The 26,838-nt window shown below is 44.1% G+C and overlaps 1 protein-coding gene and 1 non-coding gene across 7 annotated transcripts; one reads left to right on the plus strand and one right to left on the minus strand.

Moving 5' to 3' along the window:
* Nucleotides 1-81: 81 nt before the first annotated feature.
* On the minus strand, nt 82-26,192 carry ZBTB5 (zinc finger and BTB domain containing 5). 6 transcript variants are annotated; one of them, XR_012332594.1, is made up of 4 exons: nt 25,338-25,935; nt 2,532-4,591; nt 1,527-1,645; nt 82-863 (listed from the first exon to the last, which is right to left on the minus strand). XR_012332594.1 is itself a non-coding variant. In XM_019949005.3 (3 exons), the coding sequence occupies exons 1-2, from the start codon at nt 25,343-25,345 to the stop codon at nt 2,557-2,559; spliced, it is 2,043 nt and encodes a 680-aa protein (XP_019804564.1). In that variant the 5' UTR covers nt 25,346-25,935; the 3' UTR covers nt 82-1,645; nt 2,532-2,556. The 6 variants fall into 6 exon arrangements, 4 of the variants coding, with proteins under 4 accessions (XP_019804564.1, XP_004317132.1, XP_073662405.1 ...); XR_002179171.3 differs by having other exon boundaries at nt 1,527-4,591; nt 25,338-25,932; XM_019949005.3 differs by having other exon boundaries at nt 82-1,645.
* On the plus strand, nt 17,345-17,451 carry LOC117312894 (U6 spliceosomal RNA). The gene has a single exon (XR_004527296.1). It is a non-coding gene; the product is annotated as a U6 spliceosomal RNA (small nuclear RNA).
* Nucleotides 26,193-26,838: the final 646 nt, after the last annotated feature.

The raw sequence follows: 26,838 nt of genomic DNA on the forward strand, positions 1-26,838 counted from the left end.
GACCAGTAACTGTTATTAACCACAGCATGAGAGAATCTTCTAGGAAGTTTGGTTTTAAAAAAAAGTACTGGTCACAGCAGGGTTAGCAGAGAAAGCAATACTACTTCATTTTTTTATTTCAACCTTAAAAACCTAAGGCGAAGAAAAAGAACACAATTAGTTAGAGGCATGAATACGACAAATTTTTTATTTTAAAGTCTCAAATTTTGACCAGCATAGCACCACTGACACAGGTGCCCTGATAGAACCTTATGATTTGGTCACCAGAAATGATTATGCCAAGCTGTAATTAAGGCTAACCAATCAAATCCAGGTACCCAATACCAGTTAAAATTCAGGTAGAAACTACCAATTTGTGGGAACCCTGGGACTGGTTTTCCAGGGAACCTCTGAATTATTTTTTAAGTGCTACAGCATGTACGAGGACCTGGCTCACAGGCTTGCTTCTCACATGTAGGAACTGATTGACTAAGAGGTAGATGAGAGATTCCAGATTCCACTTAGCAGTGGAGAGGCAGGGCTCCAGCCACTGTGTCAGAGATAGGCCCCGAAGCAAGTCCACTTAAGCTGGAGCTCAGGTGAGGGGGCGGCTTCCTGGCACCTCCTCCTCAAGGTGGAAGGGGAGGAGGGCTGCCACTGCTCTCCGGGTGCCACCGATTCCTCTTCCCAAGCCAGGCAGGGTCTCTCTCGTTCTCCATGCTGACCCACCTGCCTCCCAGGGTTAATCTCACGAGTCACTGGTCCCCACAGAGGGGTGGATGTGGAGCCTCCTCACATCAAGTCAGAGCATGACTGCTAACAATTCGCCACACACAGCTGAACCTCACAGGTGATCCCACAGCCTCCAGCCGTCTCCCCCACATCTGAAAGGAGAGGAATCAGAGGTTTCCCTTTTGGTTTTCCTCCCTGGGAATCAGTTCATAGGAGATGCTAAGCAATGAACATTGTAAGTTTATCCACAGACAGATGTGTAACTGCGTACGCTAGATTAAGAGGAGAAAACACTCGCTGATTACCTTTCTTTCTAAACAAAGGTAAGAACTGAAGGATTTCACTCAATTATGCACAATGGCTTGTGTCTAAAAAAGCTGTATAAAAACTCATGTTCATGCATGAATTAAACTGACTTCATGAGCTCTATAGAGACACATTAACCTGTGCTTTTCCCCTGGAAGCTCATGAGCCAGGGCTCAGCCTGACAGCTGCTACCAAGAGCCCCGATGGCACAGGGTCAGAAGACCACAGGTGGGGCTGGGGAAGAGAAGCAGTGGGGTCCAGGGAGGCCCAGGGCAGTCACCCAGATGTCTCCTCAAACTGTCTCAGATGCTGCTTGGTGACTTCTATGCTCTGGGCTGCCCAACCCATTTATATTTACCCATGAATACTGCTGCATTTGGATTTCAAACACTCAGTATTGGGTTGGGGCAACAACAAAAGTTCAGGGTCTGTACTTTAAAACGATAGTATAGAACAGTAATAAAACCCACGATGGAGGGGGGTTGATTTCACTTTTGGTTAGTTTTTACCTGAAAACAGTAATCTAGGCCCGGGAAAGATGCCATATGTGGCATGAATGTGAAGAAGTGAAGCAGACAACGGGTTTGTCGTTGGGTGAGATGTGTCAGGCTGCACCAGCCCCCGAAATCTGCACGGAACAAAGGGTAAATGCGCCATAAAAGATCTCACTAAACAGGACTCCACACCATCAGAACAAAGACAAACACTAGCTCTTTTCTGACTTCCAAACATGGAACTGTAACATATGTAATACAAGTTGGTTAAAATACTGCTAAAACAGCACATACAGAAACAATACCTTACTTGTTGCTCCCTATAAGTACATACTCCTTTTACAACTTTGTTTTTAAAGCCAGGAAAAATTGTTAAAACATCTATGTAACAAACAGTGATGTTTTCAAAAGTATATATACACCTAATAGTCCAGAGAATGCTCGCTCTGGACCCAGTGTCAGCACCATGAAAGTGCAGTGTCTGTGACTGCAAATCAGACAAAAATAAAAAGTACAGTATTTTCTGAAGCCTAGGACTAGCTCATGATAAACTTTAAAGCATTTTTGGCAGACAGGTATGTCCTCAAGGGCCTTCCTTTTAGACAGGCACAAAGTTGCCACTGGTTACACTTAAGTTTATCTTGCATCACTGTACAGGTATATAATCTCATCAGAAGGTATATAGGAAATTTAAATGCTTCAGAGTTTTATAAAAATTGCTAAAAAAAATTTTGCACTTCAATTTTTAATTGTCAAATGTGCCACTTTTAATGACATCGATTCCAAACTACTTTCTGACTGCATTACTCAACCCTAAGGAAGAACTTGGTTTCAGGGATTGGATCCCTTCTCTGAAAGCGTACATTTCACTCAGAAATGTAGCAGTACAAGCACTACACCTATTAATTCTCCATTTATTAGTCATCGAAATTTGCATGAGCCATTCGCAGCCTGAAGCCTCAAACCCAACGGCATTAACCACCAACCAAAAGAGACTGTAGTTTAGGTCCTGATACTGGCCTCAGCATTATCTCAAGACGTCGGGTTAGAGCAAAGTGCTGGGAAGGTTGCTGCTCTGCCAGCGCAGGCAGGTGGTCTTCGAGTGTTTGTACAGGTGGCTGGACTGACTGAACCTCTTGCCGCACTTGAGGCAGGCGTAGGGTTTTTCACCTGTGTGAACACGGATGTGCTTCTTGCAATCTGTCAAGGTCAGGAAAGTCTTGCAGCAGATTTTGCAGGCATACTTGCGAGCCCCCTCTACGACTAAGACGTTGTGCTCCGATAAGGCCTTCTTGCACTTTGACAGGACGTCAGCAGATGCCCTCGTCAACTGCGGGGGGCCGGGCTGCGAAGGGTGGCCATTTTCAAATGAGGATGTGGCCGCGTTCATCATTAGCTGGGAACTGGCAGAGTTCTCTGGGATCTGTGAGCTCCTGACTGACGTTACCACTGGCATTTTGGGAGCTATGCGGCGGTAGTATGGAAAGTTACTGGCTCCACCTCTAGGGGAGCTCATCATTACCCTGGAGAAGGAGGAATGCAACCCCAGACCAGACCTGGAAAAATCCATCCCAAACTGTTCTCCTCCTTGGTAGCCTGAGGTCTGCACACATGGCAGGCCCATCACTTCCTGCATAGGCCTGACGAAGTGAGCATCTGTGGGTTCGCTAAACGGGTTCTCCATGTGAGAGCCAGGGGCTGAGGAGGGCCCGCCTGCAGGCCCAGCCTCTGGACTCAACAGATAAGGGGCCTCCCCCTCCAGCCTGCAGTCACTAGTGGTGTTTGGGATATTATCGTCATTGTTCTGATTTGCACTAAAGTTACTTCCTCTGCTCTTGTTAAGAAAATTTGAAATGCTAAAAGTGGATTTATGTTCTAGGTTATTTGTGACTTCCAAAATATGGATGTCTCCTACCCGGTCAGTGCTAGACTGGGGATCTGAAAAACTCCGGTCGCTGCTCTCGGGGCTGAGGTCTATCTTCTCGGCACTGACCACCACTCCCTCCACCTCCACCGATTCGCTGCCTTCCGCTTGGGAGGTCACGTCGCTCACTTCATCCTGAGGCTCAGGAGAGCTCAAGGGCTCAGATTTAACCACCACTCTCATGTGCTCCTTCTCACCAAGGCCAGCCTCAGGGTTTTCGCACTGAAAACCACTTTTCTCAGGTGTGGCTTCCTGCTCAAAACTAGCCTCGACCTGAGTGGCGCGGGAGGCCATGGAGAGCTGGGTCACGTTGCCGGTGCTGTTGTCGGACTGGCTGGGCACCTGGGCATCTTCTTGAGCACCAAAGGGCTGGTCAAATATGATGGCGCTGTCGTCCTGGGTGTCGGTCATCCCGTCAGCTTTAGGGTTATCCACGATCTTCAGAGAATCTGGTGAAAAGAACTCCTCCCGAGAATGAACCCCCGGCCCATTCTCTGGCGTAACGTCGGAGATGGCAGACTCATCCAGGGTGGGTCGGAGCCGCTGTCTGGCCCGCTCCTCTGCAGACTGCTTGCGCTTATGCAGGCGTCTCATGGGGAACGGTGTCCGCTGGTCCAGGTTACTGCGCATCGAGGAGCTCATGGGGGCCGGCTGCTCCTCACCACTCTGGCTGGAATTGAGGGCTGAGCTCACGATGCTCAGTCCCAGCTGCTGCAGCATAAAGGAGCGCTGCATGCGGGCACTCTGCTCCTGAACGCGCTCGGTGGGGGGAGACATGGGCAGCGTCCTTGTCGTTAGGTAATGTTTACATGCCTTAACAACAGAGTTCAAGTGCAGGTGAGAGGCTGCCAATAAGACATCCATAACATTGCTCTCCCCCAGCATGAGGGTGGAGGTATACATCATGTCAATCAGTGCGGCAAAGGCCTCCGCTGTCACTACCTCGCTATCCAACTGGATCATGTTCATGGTCTGATCTCCCTCTGCCACAGAGAACAGGGCTCGGAAATGTGTACTGCATGCTGCTAGTACCGAGCGGTGGGCTTTGAAATGTCTGTTCCCCACTACAATGACACAATCACAGAGCTGGCCGTGAAGTCTCTGGTAGTTCAGCTGCTGGAAGATCTGTTCAAAGTGGCCAGGAAAATCCATGATCCTATAAAAAAAAAAGAAAGTGTTAAGACGCAGAAGAGCTTAAGTCAAAGGGCACAGAGGGTGTGACGACAAGAGAGGCATGGGGACTTCCCTGGCGGTCCAGTGGTTAAGACTTCGCCTTCCAATGCAGCGGGTGCGGGTTCGATCCCTGCTCGGGGAGCTAAGATCCCACATGCCTCGCATCCAAAAAACCAAAACAAAAAACAGAAGCAATGTAACTAATTAAATAAACACAAAAAATGGTCCACATCAAAAAAAAAAAAATCTTAAAAAAAAGAGGGAGGCATGAATGACCAAGCTTGGACCTTTCAAAGCTCGTGATGTTTCTGATGGTGGGCACGCAGACTGAACACCTGTCCAATAAGGAGCAAATGCTGATTCGGCTAACAGCCCTGGAAGCCTGCACACACACACAGATCAGCTACGGGCTGTTTACAGCCTCCCCTTCACCCTTACATGACCCACTTTTAACACTTAGGGTCCATGTTAGAAAAGACCAGTGTGTGGGTGATGCAACATCTATCTATACCTGAGAAGTCAGAGTTCTGCACTCCCTGAGGACAATAAATAAACTCCAAGAAATTATAAACAGTCTTTTAGCAACCTTAAATAAATAAAAAGGGCATATCAATATTAGTGGGGAAAATTTCCAGTTATAGATGGTAGTAGATTGCACTTATGCATTTACCCTCTCCACCCTTAAAGTTTTTTGGTTTTGTTATTGTTTAAAAGGTAAAAACCCACAAGGGAAAAAAGAGTGGGAAAGAAATATCAATAGCATTTTGGAAGCTGGTGAGCAGGTAAACGAATACATGCTGACTGACTTAGCATGCCCAGAAAGCTGAATCCTAAACTGGCAGTGGCTAAAACAACCTGACATATATAAACCCCCACCCACCCAGAGGCTCAGAACTGGCTGCCAAGGTGCCAGGGGAAGTGGAGTGAAGATGATGTCAAGACAAGGGGACTGGCTGGAAGTCTATTCGATAAAAAAATAATCTAATGGACGTTCCATACCTGTGGCACAGAAAAGGTAAAGCTATAGAGACAGAGAGTAGATTAGTGGTTTTCTGGGACCGGGGTTGGGCTCGGGGCAGGACTGCAAGTGGGAAGAGGGACTTCTGGGGGCATGATGGAAATGTTCTAAAATTGGGGTATGATGATTACACATCAAATTCTCTAAAAATATTTGAACTGTACACTTAAAACAAGGAATTTTATGGTATGTACATAGACCTCAATAAAGCTCAATAAATTAAACTTCAAAAAAAAAAAAGAAGAAAAACAAGAGATGAACAAGCTCCAAAACCATCTGCTCAGACTCCATTTTCACCTGTAGGGCTTCTATACAGCCAACCCAACTGACTGCTTAGAATATCACATGTATCTTTGATGATACTACAGAATTACTAGGTTTTTCTCCCCCTTAGGTGTGATAATGGCATTCTGATTTTTTTTTTCAAGAGTAGTTTTTAAAGAGATAACATACTGAAATACTTACAGATGAAATGACATGATGTCTAGCATTTGCTTCAAAAGCTTATTTTTTGTACATTTGAAATTTTTTATAAATGTTAAAATTAAGAAAAGGAATAAAGAAGAGACCGCATGGACTATGGGTGGATCACTTTCCAAAGCTGAGTTTGGAATCATTACATATCTACATTTTCATCTCTTGGACTCATCAGAAACAAGAACTTGCTTGTCCTCTCCTAAGAAACTGCTACACTTCCTAGGAACTACAGGACTGCTGATTCAAAGTCTAACTCCTTAACTAGTGCTCATGACACACTCTCATTGTATGGTTAGAAAACAGGGTCAATAACCCCCAAAGTGGCGCTGTTCTGTGCCTTCTGCCTACAGACTGTAGAAGCTGAAGGAGCCACAAAGTTTAAAACCCTGTTTTATCCTCTCCAGCGAAGGAACCTCTGGTCCTCTGGGAGGGAGGGAGGCAGAATCTAATGGTTACACCCCAGGATACAAACACATGCAGATAGACAGTCGTGCCTGGCACTAGAGATAAAATGATCAACAAGACAGATCCATCTCTGCCCTCAGGGGTGACAGACTAATCAACATTCAAATACAATAAAGTATTGCAAGTGCTGTGGTAGGAAGTACAAGGTGCTACAGGAGACAAAGAAAGGGCGCCTGCCTCTGACGGGCTGGTGGAGGGGGTGTGGAAAGCCTCTTCGGGAAAGAAGCCAGCAGTCCCCTGCTGGGCTCTGGTGGCTGAACCAGAGAAACTCTGTACTCAGGACACGAGGCTGGGACGAGCTGCTACAACCCACAGCTGGAGCATGAAGTTAAAGTCCGCACTAGAAGGTAAGACATTCCCCCCACCCCACCCACCAATAGAAGACTAGCAGCCCAGGGTTCAAATACCCAGGGAATCCCTCCAACAGACCACTTGGGTCCCCATCAAACTTCCCTACAGTGAAGCCCACCAGTCCTCAAGGCCCATTCACTCAGCTTCCAATCAGTCAGGAAGAAGCACCACAAACTGGAGGGGAAAAATCCCTAACATTGAAACCGAGTGCGGCCCTATGGGGCTCCCAGGCACGGAGGCTTTTTTGTCCCCCATTTCTTGTAGGCAAAACTCCAGCCTCCATGACCTTCCCTGAGTTCCAAAGGGCAGATTCAAACAGTTGCTAATCAAGGGAGGAGCAGGTAAGAAACCACCTGAGGCAAGATTAAAGGGACCAGAGAAGATGAGGAGACCATCTGAGACCCTGCACACATCCTAATCTTGTCAGCAATCTCATCCTTTTGAAACTCTGCAGGAGAATGCAAGACTGTTACTGCCTTCGTCCTTATTGCATACCCCTGACCATGAGCCCCGACTATAAGACCTCTCCCTATTCCCCAGGGAGGGGAGCACAGTTCTTGAGGTGCTAGCCTACTGTGTTCCCTCTTCGCCTGGCAAAGAAATAAAGGCACTCTTTCTTTCTCCTCCATAACTGTCTCAGTATTTCTGTACAGCATCGGTGCACAGACAGCCAAGATTTTGGCAACATGAAAGAGCCCTAAACAAACAAACAAAAAGGCATCTGGAAGAAACAGAACTAAGGGCGAAAAACACCTATAATTAACATCCTCAGCTAAGATACGATATCCATGAAACAGGAAGAGAATGTTTTTAATTTTTTTTGAAAAGAAATATTCCAGAAACAAAAAAAATATTGAAGTTTAAAATTGCAAAAAAAATTTTAAGTTACTAGAAGGGTTGGAAGATAATAATATGGCTGAGGAAATGTCACAGACAAGGCAAAGGAGAAATAAAAGTGAATGAACAAGAGAAAAAAAGAATTAACTAATGAAGCCCAAAGTCTGAATACAAAAAGAGAAAAGACAGAAAATGGGGAGAATGATAAACAACAAAGAATAATTCTCAGAACTGAAGAAGTTACTTATTCACACTAAAAAGGTCCACCAAGTGCTCAGCAATATGAATGAACAAATCCCACACCTGGCTCATTACAGTGACATTTTAAAACACCTGGGATAAAGATCTGGAAAGTTTGAAGTGGGGGGAGTTAACAAAGAAGAGTTAACAAAGAATCAAGAATAAAACTGGCATTAGACTTCTCGAAAGCAATACTGGAAGGTAAAAGGTTCTTTAAAATTCTCCGAGAAAATTACTTCCAACTTAGACCATACCCAGCCAAACATCAATTGTAAGGGGAGACTACGGCATTTTCCAGACAAGCAAGAACCCAAAAGTCTACCTCCCACATATCCCTTCTCAGGAAGCTATTAAACCTTGTGCTTCAGGAAGCTGGGAATAAACCAAGAAAAGGAAGATGAAGAATATAGGAATTGCAGATGCATCCTAGAAAACAGGCAAAGAGAATTTGAAAGATGATGCTGAAGCCCGAAATGAGAGCTAGGCAGCAGGACTGGGGAGCAGACTGGAGCAGGAATATGAGGGACTCCAAGGAGTTCCCCAAGGGAAAAAAGGAATGGAGAGATCACATGACATAGTTGAGAGCCGCTAAGAAGTTAACAGTTCCATGAAAATGTGAAGATAGGTCATAAAAAAACAAGAATTTTATTTTATTTTTTTGCGGTACACGGGCCTCTCACTGTTTTGGCCTCTCCCGTTGCAGCACATAGGCTCCGGACGCGCAGGCTCAGTGGCCATGGCTCACGGGCCTAGCCGCTCCGCGGCATGTGGGATCTTCCCGGACCGGGGTACGAACCCATGTCCCCTGCATCGGCAGGCGGACTCTCAACCACTGCGCCACCAGGGAAGCCCAAGAAGAATTTTAAATGGGACAGTTATTAACTCCAGGAAGAATACATGGTTGTTTAGTTGCCGTACCCTATGTGTTTTGTTTACAGAGTCCTAATAATGTGAACACAGAGCCAAATTTGAGATACTGGAAGGGTAAGGGAAGGCCAATACATGTGTGTGGGGGAGGCAGAGGAGAAGTGGTGTAAGAAGGTTAAATTCTCACCTTCCCTATTAGTCAAGAAATGCTGTCTGAAATACTACCCCAAGAAATAGTAATATAAGAACGCTGTTTGGAAATACAGAAAGCAGTAGCAGACGAAACAACTAAAACAAGTGAAAGTGGCTGCCTCTAAGGAGGGGGAATTTGGAGGGGAAAAACGGGGGACAGAAGACTGCTATTTTTTTAGCTCTAAACCTAATGGAACTATGTGGCTTCTAAAATATAAATACATACATATATTTAACTTTTATAAAAATAATTTTTTTGGGTTTTTTTTTTTTTTTTTTTTTTTTTTGCCACACCATATGGCTTGTGGGATCTTAGTTCCCTGACCAGGGATTCAACGCACGCCCTCAGCAGTAAAAGCACAAAGTCCTAACCACTGGACCGCCAGGGAATTCCCAATATTAAATGAAATTTTAAAAAACATGGTAGGGCTTCCCTGGTGGCGCAGTGGTTGAGAGTCCGCCTGCCGACGCAGGGGACACAGGTTCGTGTCCCGGTCCGGGAAGATCCCACATGCCGCGGAGCAGCTGGGCCCATGAGCCATGGCCGCTAAGCCTGTGCGTCTGGAGCCTGTGGTCCGCAACGGGAGAGGCTACAACAGTGAGAGGCCTGTGTACCGCAAAAAAAACAAAACAAAACATGGTAGATCCTTGACATTCTAAAGGCATACACCCTGAGATCTTTGCACATCTCCAAATTCACAAGTACCATTATGGCACTTCACAAGGATTACTGCAAGCAGAAGGCCACATGGATGCCAAGCTGCACACCAGGCTTGCCCACTTGCTTTAGTGGCCCAGCCCTACAGAGCAGGCCAAGTCATGACTGAGTGAAATGACAAGTGACCACAGAACACACTCCTTCAAGATCCCTGGGAAATAACAAAAATGACAAACTCTAAATCCATAAAAACCAAAGGTCTACAGTGCCAACTGAGTATTAAGCACAGGCCTTTGCTGTACCTGGAAAGTTACAAATGGATGGTAAAATGCCTCAAAGCAGGGGCCACGTGTTGGCCTATTCTTTTACGTCCTGTGTTTTTTCAGCTTTTGAAGAGTTTCCAACAACAAAATACATCACTAAAACACGTACTTTCCTGCTGCCCGCTTCTTGCTTTATCAAGATTCCCTGCTAGGAGTGAAGGGCCAACAATGGCAAGCAGCAGCACATGAGCCCCTGACCCCACCCAATCAACCAGGGACCACAGAGCTCAAGGCTTTGGGGAGATTAGGCAAAATGCAATTATTGCTCACAAGTCTATAGCTCCTGACTTGGAAAGTAAACACGTATAGTAGTAAATGTCAAGTTCCAAGGAGGCAATTATTTTATAGCAGTAACAGGGAAGAAACATTCTGGTTCAAGAAACAAAAGAAATAAAACAAGGAGTTGTCTTAGGAAGCTGTACCAGCCTCAGAGTCACTCTGAGAACTAAGAGACTGGAGCCTTGTTAGGTTAAAGCAAGCAGCATCAGGCACTGAGTTTATTGCTTTCTCTCCTACTGTGGAGACTGGAACCAATGTTGTAGAACTGTTGCAGTGCTGACAGTAGTAGTAATAATAAAACAATGGTGACTACTGTTAGAGAGTCTTCTATGTGCTAGTCATTATGTTAAGTACTTTTTATTTATATTATCTCTAATCTCCAAAACAACCTTGTCAGGTAGGGCTTACTATTCTGACTTAACAGAAGAGGGGAACATAAAAGACTAACTTCCCAAATAAATGGTATTTTAATGGAGCATTAAATGGGCATTCTGTCCAATGTCCTTCTTCTTCAACAAGCAGCAGAAATATGATCATCTGAGGAAAAACAGCCTCCTTATTTTTTGTAATGTCAGTTATCTTGAGTATGAGAGAAACCACCACTCTTTTCCACAAAAGGTCATTCACTAAAATGTCAAACTCCTAATATTCAATCCCCCTTTCTATAGAAAGGGCATAAGTAGCAAGGAAATTGTGGTCTCAAAAGCACCATTTTGAGGAGATTCCCAGGGCCCAGAAACCTATGAGAAGAGACTACTGAGGTAGCTAAACATGACCCCAACGAAAACAGAGGTTTAAATAATGTTGCAAAATAGGTAAACAGTTCATATAACTTCCTGTCATCCTAGAGATTGTCAGCCCTACACTAGATGCCCTGACACAATCCTTGAGATCAACTCAAGTTCTCCAGGCTCTTCTCCAAACACTGTAGGGATGCCTGGAATGTCCCGCTATGCCTTATTGTCAGGCCTTCATCAGGGCAGTACAAAGGCTAAGGATTCCTTTCTTCTTAAGGGGGCCTGGAAGTTGTGAAACTAAATAGTGACATTAGAGATGATCATCAAAACCTGGAGAAACACTTATTCTCTAAGTTAGTAACTGTGTTGAATTATCTGTTTAGACATAACTCCAAACTAATTTCTCCTTAATGGCAATATTCTTTCATCTTAATATCATTTAATCAATTTATGATCATTTAGATTAGCAATAGAAATCAAATCCACTAATATAAAAGCTAATTTTAGCCATAAAACTGGCCAATTAGATTATTCAACTGCTCCTTCCAATATATCCAGAGTGTCAGAAAACACTTCAGGGTAAGTCAGAGCCCTTAACTGGATACAATCAGTCCGCTCAACTGATTTAAGGAGAAAGGGATTTATGGTAAAAAGATGTTAGGAAGCTCACAAAATCTCCAGGAGGGTGGGAGAGTGATACAGGAATGCCCCAGAGCACCCAAGCACATCGTGGAAATCATTACTGCCACTACTACCTCTACTTTCCATGGATCCTGCTCTGGATTAGCTGCCCAGAAGAGAGCTGCCATTGCACCTTCTACACCAGCACAGTCCAATACAACTTCCTACAATGACAGAAATCAACAGCATAGTTGCTATGCTGTCCACTAGTCACATGTGTTTACTGAGCACTTGAAATGTGGCTAGGGTGACTGAGGAAATGAACTTTTAATTTTATTTAATTTTAATTAATTTAATGTCTACTGGATTGGACAGAGTAGTTCTAAATGCTCAGTATTGTTCCATATTGCTCACATCTGCATCCAGACCCCACTCAGGTACCTACGACCAAGGGAACCTAGTTCTCACATCTGCCCTGTAATGATGATTCTACCTTGGGAAATGGGACACACAATTTGCAGGCTCTCCAAATGGAAAGGTGGGGGTGTTCAAAAGGCTGGACAGCTGCCAGTGACAAACAGCCACTGTAACATTCCTCTGACAGTTAGAGCCCCTCCCCATGTATGTGATGGGTAAATGGCTTTGGAAATGCATAGCTTTTTTGGGCAAGAGGTGATCATCCCGAAAGTGAAAGAGAGAACCAAAATAACAGAAGGCCAAAGATCTAGTATTGTAGTACACGTGCACTGGCAGTGCAGACATCTTCAACTAGCATTTATTGAGCCCTTCCATAGGCTGTGATGAGGAACTAGGGTAAATTTTTAAAAGCTCTAGGGAATTTAAAACAGAACATTTAAAAACACTTGTTAATTAATTTTTAAATAAAAATAAACAATGACAGGGACTTCCCTGGTGGCGCAGTGGTTAAGAATCTGCCTGCCAATGCAGGTGACATGGGTTTGAGCCCTGGTCTGAGAAGATGCAACATGCCATGGAACAACTAAGCCCGTGCACCACACTGCTGAGCCCGCACGCCTAGAGCCCGTGCTCTGCAACAAGAGAAGCCACCACGATGAGAAGCCCACACACTGCAACAAGAGTAGCCCCCACTCAACGCAACTAGAGAAAGCCTGCATGCAGCAACAAAGACCCAACGCAGCCAAAAATAAATAATCAATTAATCAATTAATTTTTAAAAAAGACCCAACGCAGCCAAAAATAAATTTTTAAAAAATAAAATAAAAATAGGGCTTCCCTGGTGGCGCAGTGGTTGAGAGTCTGCCTGCCGATGCAGGGGACACGGGTTTGTGCCCTGGTCCGGGAAGGTCCCACATGCCGCGGAGCGGCTGGGCCCATGAGCCATGGCCGCTGAGCCTGCGCGTCTGGAGCCTGTGCTCCGTGACGGGAGAGGCCCCAATAGTGAGAGGCCCGTGTACCGCAAAAAAAAAAAAAAAATAAATAAAAAAAAAATAAAATAAAATAAAAATAAACAATTACATGTTAACTTTTATGAAAAATAACTATACTCCCCCGAAAAAAAATAATGAGAAGAGTGGCACTGTTTTACATTTTTGCATTAACAGAAGATAGCTGGATTCTCATATTTGCTTCTGCATTCAGGATTTTGCAATATCATACACGAGTGTACACTCATGAAAGAATTAAGTGAAAAAAGCAAATAAGTCTTTATATCAATATGAAAATAGCTTTGACCTCATAGACTCCTTGAAAAACTCTCAGAGGTCCCTATGGGTCCTTGGACTATACTTTGAGAATAGCTGATCTAATGAAAATTCTAACTATACTGGGGGATGGAGGAATGTGGAGTGTGCAGTAGAATCATAAGGAGAAATTAACAAACTCATAAAAAACAAAATTCTTATCTCTAACCAAGGGGAAGTCAATAGATAATGCCTAAACTGAAAAATTAAGAAGCTCCAAGCATGGCTTTTTACATATGTATATAAATATCAAAGGAATTAGTTAAGAGTTGAAAGTGGGGGCTTCCCTGGTGGCGCAGTGGTTGAGAGTCCGCCTGCCGACGCAGGGGACACGGGTTCATGTCCCGGTCCGGGAAGATCCCACATGCCACGGAGCAGCTGGGCCCGTGAGCCATGGCCGCTGAGCCTGTGCTCCACAACGGGAGAGGCCCGCGTACCGCAAAAAAAAAAAAAAAAAAAAAGAGTTGAAAGTGGGAGTCTTGAGGAAGAGAAATGGGGAGCAGGGAGGCCAGGGCCTAGTATTCATCTTAAAAATCTGTGGAACTAAAAAAAAAAAAAACAATCTGTGGAACTATTTGATTCCTTAAGTGATGTGTACTTAGCAAACTACATATATATCTTTGGTAAAATTTCTTTTTAAAAATCTAAAAAGAGAGCATGAACAGACCATAATTGGTCCCCACCGCCACGCACACAATTAGAAAGAGCTGCCAAAGAATTACTTCTCCCCTGAAGAGGCACGAGCACCAAGTAGTTTTACAGGAAATATCTATTGAATGCTATGGAAAAGATAATTCCTATATTATTTAAACCATTTTAGGATAGAAAGCTTCCTATAATGCAATTTTAAATATTGATAAATAGCTATTATATCACATGCCAGGCAATGCAATTAAATACTGTAAATATTGGGACTTCTCTGGTGGTCCAGTGGTTAAGTCTCGGTGCTCCCAATGCAGGGGGCATGGGTTTGATCCCTGGTGGGGGAACTAGGATCACGCATGCCACATGGCGCGGCAGGGAAAATAAATAAATAAATAAATATTGACCAATCTTTCTGAATGGACTGGTGAGGATAAGTTATATATAGTGAAGGGCAACCTACTGCTGTCAGTGTACTGACTGACTTTTAAGAGAAGCTATTTAATGTACAGCAACAAGGGACTTCCCTGGTGGTCCAGTGGTAAAGAATCCGCCTTACAATGCAGCCGATGAGGGTTCAATCTCTGGTCAGGGAATTAAGATCCCACATGCGTGGGGCAACTAAACCCTCGCGCCACCACTACTGAGCCCGCGCACCTCAACGAGAGAGCCTGTGTGCCACTAACTACAGAGCCCACGTGCCCTGGAGCCTGTGCACCACAACTAGAGAGACAAAACCTGCACGCCACAACGAGAGAAGCACGCATGCCACAACAAAAGATCCTACGTGCTGCAACTAAGACCCAACACAGCCAAAAAAAAAAAAAAAAAAAAATCCAGTAACGCATGCATAACTCAATTAAAGTAAAAATGGAGCCATGAGTTAAATGAAACGAGAAATACAGCTGACTTACTAATGTGATTGTTAATATATGTTCTGGCCATCCCAAAGTGCCACAAGTCAGTATTCCAAGAATGAAATGGAAACAGCAGGGCATTACTGTGATGCCTCAAAGTGATTCCAAAGACTATGAATATGAAAAAGGCTTAGTGTCATACTGTCTTAGGGTCTGCTTGTGGGAAACCCTAACTAAGAGGATTCAAGTACATCTGACTTATCAAGGAAGTGCTCCCAGGAGAAACTGGGAATGGGAAGCAGTAGAGAGAAGCAGCAGCGGCCAAGCAAGGGAGCAATCTGGGGCAAAATCCCAGCTTTAGCCTGGTCCAGCAGGGGAACTCTGGAGTATAAGTAACTGAGTTTGAGCCGTCTCAAGGCAAGGGAACTGGTCTTTCATAGCCCTTGCGTTAGTCAGTCAACAGCTAAGAACCTCTCCAGGGAGATGGAGCACTTCAAGCTCTCTGGGCCTATGCACAAAGTGAAGCCAGTCACTCAAAGACAGTCCTCAAAGACAGTCCTCAAAAGAGTCACAGACACAAGCCGTTAGAAGCAAAGATTCAGTCAAAGTTGCATAACTGGTGCACAGAAGCAGTAAAAAGGACCAAGGGGATCTGGTCAGGGCACAGACAGTATCTGCTATGTATACTTGGTGATACTAAAGAATAAAGTGCTATGTAACCATATGGATAAACAGATGACACTGTCTGTTGTAAAGGATATTTTTGTAAATATACTTAATATGTTTTATCCCCAATCTCCCACTGCTGTCCCCAAACTATTATTAGGTCAATGAGAAATCCCAATTCCTTTCTTTGATTCTAAGAGGCCACTTAGCATTAAGAGGCCCCATTGTAGTAAAAGTTAGTAATCACTGTTTTAACAAGTCATTAACAAAATAATTTACCATAACATAATTTCTTAATTGAGTTTTCTGGGATAACTAAAGAAATTTAATTAATTTGGGTATTAAAATACAGCTAACTGTAGTTATGATGGTCTGTCAGTTAAGGCCTTGTACACAACCAACAGCACTCAACTCTGGTTTACTCGAGTGAAAGCCATCTGAGAGCTCAAAGACTTGGGAGGCTGAAGAACCAGACAGCAGGAGCTTGGAAGGGCTAGGAAGCAAAATCCACAATCACACTGGTACAGTAGGAAGAGTCTCCTTGGGCTACTGCCCCTGCAATAAATGGGCTCCAACAGTTCCCTCAGTTATGGACATCACATGCTCAAGATTCAAAGTTCCAGGGAGAGCTTCTAATATAGCTGAACTTAGGGACCCACCCACCCCTACCTGTGATTGTGCTGGGGAAGAAAGAGGAAGGATCTATTTTTCCTTCTGTGATGGAAGGCTGATTGCTGATTTATCCACCTAACAAGATTATACATGAAGGGGATGGAGATAATTCACAACAAAGAAATCAGAGTGCTATTAGGAAGAGAGAAAGAATGCTGGAGAATTTTTTGGTGATACTATATGATACGTTAGGCAACAAAGAAACTGGTCAATATAAGGACAACCCAAGAACTGGCATAGCCTAATTTATATTTCATGTTCTTTATAAAAACTGGTCACTTGAAATAAGTCAACGTGTATAGCAGATTGCATTTTCCAAGTTGGCTAGCCACATGAAGGTCTCCCATACTGCATGTTTTCTTACGGTCTGACATCAACACTCCTCTCATGAAGAGGTGGGCGTCTACGTCGACTCCCCTTGAAGCCAGGCAAGTCTATGACTATGGCAAAAGTTACACTATGTGACTACTTGTGAGCTAGGTCATAAAAAGTGACACCGCTTTCACCTGGTCTTTTTGGCTTCCTCTTAGAACCCAACAACCATTCTGTGAGGAAGCGCAGCTGAAATCTAGTTGACAGTCAACACCTGCCTCCAGACATGACTTCAAGTTAACTTCAGCCCCACACACAATCTGACTACGTAACAGACCCCAAGAGAGAATCAGCTAGCTGAGCCCAGTCAACCCCTAGAACTCTTAGAGATAATAATAAAATGCTTTTTGTGGTTTTAAGCCATTAAGCTTTCCAGTGATTTGTTACATAGCAATAAATAACTGAAACAATGTAAAACTTGTTAACATCACCCCACAAATCAATATTCAAATACTATCTCCAAGGGACACCTTTTTTTTTTCTTTTGGTCTGTCTACTAATGTCCTTGGGGTAAATCACTTTCTACCCATTCTTAGTCCAGCTGGAAAAGATCAGACTGCCTCCAAACCTCTGAGTTCCTGATGATCTTTGGTTCCTCCAAATGATCTAGAGAGGCCTGGCTAATTTCTTAACCACTTCTCTTGATTACAATGATTGTTTCAGAGATGGATATGTGAGCCAAGCCACAGCAATTAGAGTCTGCCCTGGGGACTTTTGCTGATACCATCAACAAAGAACCTCTTGCTCCCTTCTGCACCACAAGTGCTAAAATTTGAACCATAAAGAGAAGATTAGCATGGCCCCTGAGCAAGGATGACAAGCAAATTCATGAAATGTTCCGTATTTCTCACTCACTGGGATCCTTATCAGTGCCAGTGTTACAGGAGAGAAATGATGGATTGACTGTTTCAAAAGAGAGAGCGAGAATAGAATAGAATAGATATTCTCTTCACCCAGATTGCAAGCTGTGAGAGAGATGTAAATCTAACGCTGATGGTGGCAATTTTTGCCTATCTGAGAATGAAGCCAACAAAGAAGGAAGCAATACCAAAGACAATGAATGTCCTGATGACATCAAGACCATGGGATCCAGCCATGACTGTAGTTAGCATGACCCTAGGACTTTCTATTTCATGAGCCAACAAATTCCCCTTTTACTTTAACCTGGTTCATGCTGGATCTCTGTCACACAGTGAAGTTCAAATCGCAATCTTAAAAAAATCTAAACAACATGGCTATCTTTAAACAGTTTTGGATCTAGAAAGTGTATTTTTAAAATTCAGTTAGTTTGAGAGGTATGAAATGTGTTACTCTCCACCGTGATGGAAGGGAATCATGAATCAAGATCATGGTTATTCAAAACTCACAAGCATCTCTAGCAAACTCAGAGATCCAGTCTAAAAGCTATAAGAGAGTTCATGCTGAGAAGGTAAGTGTTTTACCAAAAGCTGCCTGTTTGAAGCCTTCAAACCAAGGGAAAAAGCTTCAGGTCTCTTTTTCTTTTTTTAATAATTTAAAAATTTTTTTATTTATTTATTTTTGAGTGCGTTGGGTTTTCGTTGCTGCTCGTGGGATTTCTCTAGTTGCAGTGGGTGGGGGCCACTCTTCGTTGCGGGGCGCGGGCTTCTCATTGTGGTGGCTTCTCTTGTTGCAGAGCATGGGCTCTAGGCACACGGGCTTCAGCAGTTGTGGCTCATGGGCTCTAGAGCACAGGCTCAGTAGTTGTGGCACACGGACTTAGTTGCTCTGCGGCATGTGGGATCTTCCTGGACCAGGGCTCGAAGCCGTGTCCCTTGCATTGGCAGGCAGATTCTTAACCACTTAGCCACCAGGGAAGCCCCAGGTCTCTTTAAAAGATTTCAAAATGTGACTATGAGCCTATATGGCAGGAGGATATACAGCAAGTAATCTATCAATTTGTAACTTTGACCCAAAGCAAGTGTACACTACAATATTTTTTATACAGGAACAGAGTTTTAGAAATTTGCAAACTAAATATAATTAAGAAAATATACTTATACCACTGCTTATTACATTAACATGAATAATCAAGAGTTGACTTTTCTCAATAGACTTACTTTCCTAATAGTGCTTTACTTAGACTAATAAAAAAGTTCATTTGTGTTCTAGGGGAACAAGCCAGTTAATAGCACATTTTAAACTGTTTGACTTATATATTGACCTACCCACATGCTTTTCAATAATATACTTAGTTCATAAAGAAATGTACACCCATACTCAAACATCATCTACAACATATCAAGTGATTTGCTGCTGATCTGCCAGGCAGGACCTGCAAGGCTACACCTGCAAGAAGCATCTTAACATTCTAAGAACTCTTAACGTTCAATATCCCTAATCTAGATAAAACCCTACCAGAAAAATAACTAAACAGAACTTTGCCTCCACTTGTAGAGATGACGTAAGTGAAAATAAATGTAAGAGAACAAAACTAGGCAAGGTCCCAGTCAAGCAGGCTAGGATTTTTGATGGGGTTACAAGTTCTGGAGTCCTAGAACATTCATCCATATTCTGGTCTGATCAACTAAGTGGGACTACGTAGGCACACAGGCGCCCAAGGTTAACCCCAGCTACCGCATCTGTCAGCATGACTAATTTTATAGTCTCTCTGGTTCTGCTGTGTCAGGGCAGCTCAGAAATTGGACAGATTAAGTGTATTAAAAAGGAAATCAGGACTTCCCTGGTGGTCCAGCGGTAAAGAATCTGCCTTACAATGCAGGTAACGTGGGTTTGATCCCTGGTCAGGGAACTAAGATCCCACATGCTGCGGGGCAACTAAGCCCACGAGCCACAACTACTGAGCTCGAGCACCTCAACTAGAGAGCCCACATGACCTGGAACCTGCGCACCAGAACTACAGAGCCCACGGTGCCCTGGAGCCTGCACGCCACAACTAGAGAAAGAAAACCTGCACGCCACAACTAGAGAGAAGCCCACGTGCCACAACAAAAGATCCTGCGTGCCGCAACTAAGACCCGACACAGCCAAAAATAAATAAAATAAATAAATAATAAATCTTAAAAAAAAAAGGAAATCCATCAATGACTAAAAGTGAGCATGACTGGGGATGTCAAGCTAATGCCAGAAGCCCTTACCATCTCACCCTACCCTCCAGCTCTCCCACTTTACCAGCTTGTTTTCCAGTTCAAAATTCCTAGGGCTGGACTTCCCTGGTGTTGCAGTGGTTAAGAATCCTCCTGCCAATGCAGGGGACACAGGTTTGAGCCCTGATCCAGGAAGATCCCATATGCCGTGGAGCAACTAAGCCTGTGTGCCACAGCTACTGAGCCTGTGCTCTAGAGCCCACGACCCACAACTGCTGAGCCCGTGTGCCACAACTACTGAAGCCCGTGCGCCTAGAGCCCATGCTCCACAACAAGAGAAGCCACAGCAATGAGAAGCCTGCTTGCCGCAACTAGAAGAAGCCCGTGCACAGCAACGAAGACCCAACACAGCCAAAAATAAATAAATACATAAATTTCTTTAAAAAAATTCCTAGGGATTAGCTGACCTAAAACTTCATAATTCAGCTTGAATAAGAAAAGTTATTAGTGACCTACTTATATTCTAGTGCAAAGTCAAAATGCTTCTACTAAAACTTCTTGTTGACTCCAGGGACTATAATTTCTCTCTCTCTTCAAAAGTGCCTGATATAAAACTCCGTAAATTATCTTGAATGAATTTTGTATTTAGGTGAAATGTAACACCATATTACCTAACAGTCATTTTTCTGAGAGTCACAACTATCCCTACAATCAGCCAAAAGCCAGAAAGAAAAAGTCTCAGAATATCCAAAATAAAGGTCAAAGCCTATGTATGAAAGATTTCCTCACAGGGAAGTACCTCAAGCCCTCACATAGTCTTTTTTTAATAATTATTTTTTAATTAATTAATTAAGCTGCAAAAAGAAACAGCTGATGCACTAAGGGAGAAAAGGGGCCCAGCAGCACGTACTGGGGCTATTAGCCCTAAATTTTTACATATATAGAAAGCGCATGTATGTGGAATCTCTTTTTTTGTTTTGTTTCGGTTTCGGGTGGTGGTTGTTTTTTGTTTGTTTTTGGCCGCACTGCGTGGCTTGCAGGATCTTAGTTTCCCAACCAGGGACTGAACGTGGGCCCTCGGCAGTGAAAGCATGGAGTCCTAAAAACTGGATCGCCAGGGAATTCCCTGCAATCTCATTCTTTAAAAATATAGGATAAATGGGACTTCAGCGTAAAGGCAGCCTTTGATTTATACATATACTGTGCTACTCAAGTTTGCAAAATAAATCACTTAGCATTTTCTCAGCAATATCACCTTCCAAGACCACTCACAAAGTATGCCTTTAACCTGTTACTATGTTAGCAAACAGGTCAAAGCACCTGTGCAGTGTAAGTAACACTGCACCACACTTACCACTACACTTCGATTAGTTGGATGAAAGGGTTGAATGCCTACTAAGAGCGAGGTCCTGTAGGTATTTTACATATATTCTCTCTTATGGATGATGATCAAGCAGTGACTGTCTTCCCCATGCCTAGGGCCAACATCACCCAACTAGTACAGCAAGTGAAGGATAAGAGATATGATCCTAGGTCCATCCACAAAACTTCACTTTGCAGTAATGGGAGTAGCCCCCAGGAAGACATGGGCCCAGTGGTTGATGACAGGATATTCAGAGGAGAGACAGTAAGCAATTAATAGTGTGAGCAAAGGCTAGGAATAAGGATCAGGCAATTGGAGGGAGTGAGGGGATGAAGCTGAAAAGCAGGGTCAGGGTCAAGGATTGGAACTGAGTGAAAAGACAGGTGTGTAAAATAACAGCTAAGGGAGTGAAAATTAGAGCAAGGATTCTGGAAAAGCTGGCAGGAGGGGCTTTTCGTCTCTTTTCTTCCTCAAATCCTCCCTTATTACCAATGCTACACGCCACCGCCACCACCACCACAGCCCACACTGCCAAGCCTTCACCAGTGATAACAGACCCCAGTTTAGAAGGTCAGCAGGATGCAAGATAAGCTTTGCCTTCTCTTCCCACTGCTCCTTACCACTGGCTCCTCCCAACCCTGCCTTCCATGAGGCTGGTGCCAAACAAGAATCAGGGAGCAGAGCCTTGGGGAGAAGAGGGGCTGGGTGACAGAATGCATTCCTGGTGCCAGGATCACCTGTAATAAGGGGAAGATCTTGGTCTGCCCAAACCTGTCAGGGAGGTGGTCAGCCAAGGTGGTGGCCCACCGGCAGAATGCTGTCTGATAGATGGGCATGCTCAAGACAGTCAGTTACATGAGAGTCTGACAGCATTGCACCTCAACTTCAAAATAATTTATGACAGGGGCTTCCCTGGTGGTGCAGTGGTTGAGAGTCCGCCTGCCGATGCAGGGGACACGGGTTCGTGCCCCAGGCCGGGAAGATCCCACGTGCCGCGGAGCGGCTAGGCCCGTGAGCCATGGCCGCTGAGCCTGCGCTCCGCAATGGGAGAGGCCACAACAGTGAGAGGCCCGCGTACCGCAAAAAAAAAAAATAATAATAATTTATGACAAACTTCACTGCTTTATCCTATTTAGAACTTTACACTTGCACTGTAACTGTTCTAGAAATTTCCCTGTCTCGGGTACTACATTTTCCTAAAACTTAAAATGACTAGCCAGCCAGCTGATTGTCCAGATAAAAGAACATCTGTAGCCACTTAACGCTCTAAAGAGCATACAAACTTCACAAAGGTACCCAAAAATCTATAGAAACCATCCATCAATGGCTTCTTTTAGCTGTTTATATATTTGAGACTATATTTTAACATCTGTTTTAACAGTCTAAATATATTTTCCCTCTATTATTTAGAAAATGCTGCCTGACACACATCCCAGTTGCCTCCACCACACACAACCTTTTCAGCAATTTTTAAAAATAGCTTTTATTGCCTTGCACCCCTGACAGATCAAGATACGTATTTCTTAAGGAAAAAAACTAAACTTCTATCAAGAAGAAAGCCATGCTGAAGCATTGGAGACACAATTATTGATGATGCCTTTCATTTCTTATACCTAGTTTACCTTCAAAGTAGTATATTCCTTCACTTCTGAGTAATTTATCAAATCAATAGTGACTGATACTTCACCTGCTAAGTGACTGATACTTCACCTGCTAAGTTGCTTTTGACATTCTACTCAAAATAAAATACAGTGTATGTTACTACATGTGTTTAGATTTTTGTACCATCTGTACATTCCTCTCAAAACTGAACCCCAGAACAGTGGGTTTTCTTCTCCCTGTCCTTCCTCAAATCCTCTCTGTAGACTAAAACAGAAGGACTTGTATTTCAAAGACCTTTAAAATTGAAGGTCTTATATTTTTAGAGGAAGACAGCTGAGTATATTTTAAATTATAACTAATTTAGATGTACTGAAAAATCAATTACACCAAGTTAACAATATCATGTATGGAAGAAAGGGGGGAACAATTCACCCTAATCATTTTAAACTTAAGCTGGAAATAAAGCATTTGTAAACTGTTATCAAGTATACAAAGTAACAAAACACCAAGTACAGTTTCCAAAAAGCAGACCCAGCAGTCAATCATCCTTTAAAATTTGTCAAAGAAACAAAACAGTTCGTTAATTCCCCTCTGAATAAGGAAAAAATATTACTTCCAATAGGATTCCTTTCAATAGCAAACTTTCTTCAGAGTGCAGATTTGGAAAATTAATTGCTTACAATTAACAACGAATTAGTTGGATACAAAAGTCTTTTAATTGCACCAAGTTTCATTAAATCTAAGATGCCAGTGATTATCAAGTGCAACATTATCTCATGTAACATTGGGGGGGGAAAAACAATGCCAGTTAAGCTATGGTATAATGCTTACTTATGGCATCCTGTCCTCAAGATTAAAATGTGAACAAAATGTGGTTTAGAATCAAGGAAATACTGGAACCTTAAACATATCATTCAAGTATGTTAGAATATCACAAGGAAAATTATGTACAGATAAAATAATCTTAGATACTAAGACAGTAATCTATCTATATTACAATAAAATGTCAGTACTCTAACACAATTCCTAATCTGAGCTGTCAGAAAGATAAATCAAAGCTTTTAGTAAATAGATGTATAATTAATCAAATGAAAAGCACCTCCCAAAATTGGAATCTGGAGATTAAAAGCCACTACTCAGTAATGACAATGATGAAAACAACTGTAAGAACAATAGTTCACTCAGAAACAGCTGGTCTTTTAGCATGAGTTCACCTCATACTTAGACAAAAGGTGCCGTGTGGTGTTACATTCCATCCCACCTGCTACACTAACAAAATTTGGCTCTACTAGACAACATCCATATTTGAGAAATGTTAAGTACAGTCAAAGAGAACTCATATGCTTAAAACTGACAAACAGGAAAAGTATTCGTTTACAACAAATTTATATTAAAAAAATAAAAGTTGAAGACTAACATGGAATCAATACCTTGGGTTTTTCTTTTCCCTTTCCAAGGAGAAACTGAGGCAGATTCAAGATTCTGTCAGCACTACAGCAAACTTTGTCATTTCTCACTGTACACAAGCTATTTTTAAGTCTTACCCACGCTAAAGAACTCCAATTCAACATAATTCATGCTAAATACTTTAAATACTAAACATTTACATGCATTTTGTATCCAACTGATTTTTTTTTTAATAACTTCAACTACTTGTGATAGCCTTACGACAAAGTCTCTTTTGAGAGCACTGACCCCTAAGCTTAGGAAAACACCCCACTCTAAGATGCTTTTCTTCCAAATCTTCTCTCTTTTAGAATTTTGCTAGACACCTCAAATAGGAAGAATACAGCTTGCCAGTATCCCCAGCTAACTATACCATGCTTTGACACAACTTTTAGGAGAGAAAAAGCAAATCAAGAAAACATGCTGACTTCAGGACTCTTTAAAAAGTCCTGGTTCATTTATTTAGCAAAACGCAAGAGCCCGAACAGGTCCTCAACGAGTTAGTCTTACCTGGCAGGTCACCAACCTGACAGTGGTGGTGAGGCCAGTCTTCCCAAGTTTTCTGGGATTTCCAGAGGGGACTAAAGTAATAGTAGGAGGCCTTCCCTTGGTTTAGGGGCTTTTCTCTAAAATTCTCTCTCCTCTCCCCACCTGGTCTTTTTCCCCCGCCGCTAATCTTTTAGCTTATCAACCTCACCACCAAAATCACAACACTGAATGCACTTTCTCCAGAAAACGGTGAGGCACCTAGCCCACCTTTTTTAAATTATCTAAGGCACAACAGCCCCTACAAGGATAACAAATCATCAGTGATGTCTAAGGCACAGCATTCTCTTCAGCCTCTAAAGAAAGATCCTAATGTATGTAATATCTTCTACCTACTACAACTGAAAAGTGTATGAACATATTTCGGAAGTATTTCTGCTTCAGTTCTTGAAGGTGAAGGGTTTCTTACTTCAATTCATTAAAATTAACCAGAACCCAACCATACTACTTAGTACTCAAGATTTCACTGCGCCTTTACCTAAAATTTTTCCTCCAAACTAAATATTTAGGATTTGTGTCCTATTCAGAAATTAGCTTCCACAGTACCCTCCACGATGCCAGAATGCACACTGACTTAATAACAAACGACCTTTTTTGGAAGAGAAGAAAAACTAACCTTCGACCCCCCTTAACTCACTGCCTAAGGTTAGTATTTAAGTATAAATCTGCATGTCCTCCAAACAAGGGGAGGAGGGCAGAAGGCTGTTCTTACCACTGCATCCCCCACAGCTCCTAGCACGAAGCCTGGAAGCAGAGGCCATTCAATAATAGCCTATAAACACTGTAGTCCTCTGGTAAGTTGGGGCATTCCAAAACACTGGCTCCACCCCTCCAAGGGTCAGCCTCCGGTTCCCCATTCCAGACCGCCTCGGCCTTGCTCTGGTGTAAATGAAACCTCGTCGCTCAAACAGACCCAGGATGGGGGCGAGAGAGGCACCCGACCCCATCCCGCAGATCCTCTATTCACCCCGCCAGGCTGTTGGTCCCAAGACTTCCCCACCCGATCCCAGCAACCAACGTCGCAGGCCCGCAGATCCGAGGGTGCAAGAGCCCCGCCCCACCGGCTGGACCTACAGCCTGGCGTCAGGACACGGGGGACGCCTGCGCAGAAGAACACGCCTTCCACCCGCCTGGCCCCTCCGTTCCGAGGGTAACAATACCACCTCAGAAAGACTGACAAGGTAGGCGGGGGTGGGGGGATGGAGGGGAACCGGTACGCGTCTGCGCGCGCCCCGACGCCTGGACTAGACCCTGCTCGCGCCGCCCATCCAGCTCCCCCAGAGCCCAACTGTCTCCACGTGAGCGCGCCCGCGCGCGCCACCACGGCTCGCGCTGACAGGGTTGCCTCACCTGAGCCGGACTCCGCCCCCCTTCTCGCTGGAGGAGGCGGTGACCCTTCTCCGATCGGACCCGACAGTGTCGGAGGAGGCGGGAACGTCCAGGCTGGCGCCCCAGTGATGGGATTTCCTCCCCCTTCCGCCCACCCCGCCTCTCGTCCTCCGGCTGCTTCAGCCCGTTCGCCGCCGCACTCTGAGAATACCACGGCAGCGGCCCACAGTAAACGGAAGTGACGCAACACGAGATCGCCTACTCCGCGGCTTTTCTCCTCCCCTCCGGCCGCGCTACAGCCAATCAGAAGCGGAAGCGGCGGGGCCAGGGTAGATGTGCCGCCAGCCAGCGCGCGGAATCCGGCGGAATTTATTCGGCCCCGGGAACACTGACCAATCCGCGGTCCCAGGAGCCTCGCTGTGTTTACTACCGAGCGAATCCGTGAGCCCTGCAGCCAATCACCGTATGCCTTACAACACGTAAAACTGTTATCAAACGCCTTTTAAAGCGGGATTTATCACTAAGCGACTCTAGGATTGGACTACAGACAAGCGACTGTGTGCCGAAGCCAATCCAGACCCGCTGTGGTGGAGGCCCCCGGGTTTTCCGCCTCATTCCACCAGTCACAACTACGACTGCCTGAGGTCTGAGCCAGGTGTGAGGCGAGCCCGCGAGGTAGTGTCCCACTGCTGGCTGGACCTGAAGGATTTCCCCACACTCACGGCGCCCGGCTCCCTCTTTGGTGACACCGGGCTCCCTCTCCAACGCGAATTCCCTTCGCGGGACCTCGTAGGCTTTGGAAAAAAATAAAATTCCAAGACGCTGTTTAGGTTGAATTAAGCCAAAATCCAGGCTAAAGACGCTGAACCGAAAATGCCATCCAT

This window comes from Tursiops truncatus, chromosome 6 (assembly GCF_011762595.2).
Source record: "Tursiops truncatus isolate mTurTru1 chromosome 6, mTurTru1.mat.Y, whole genome shotgun sequence".
Lineage (NCBI taxonomy): Eukaryota > Metazoa > Chordata > Mammalia > Artiodactyla > Delphinidae > Tursiops > Tursiops truncatus.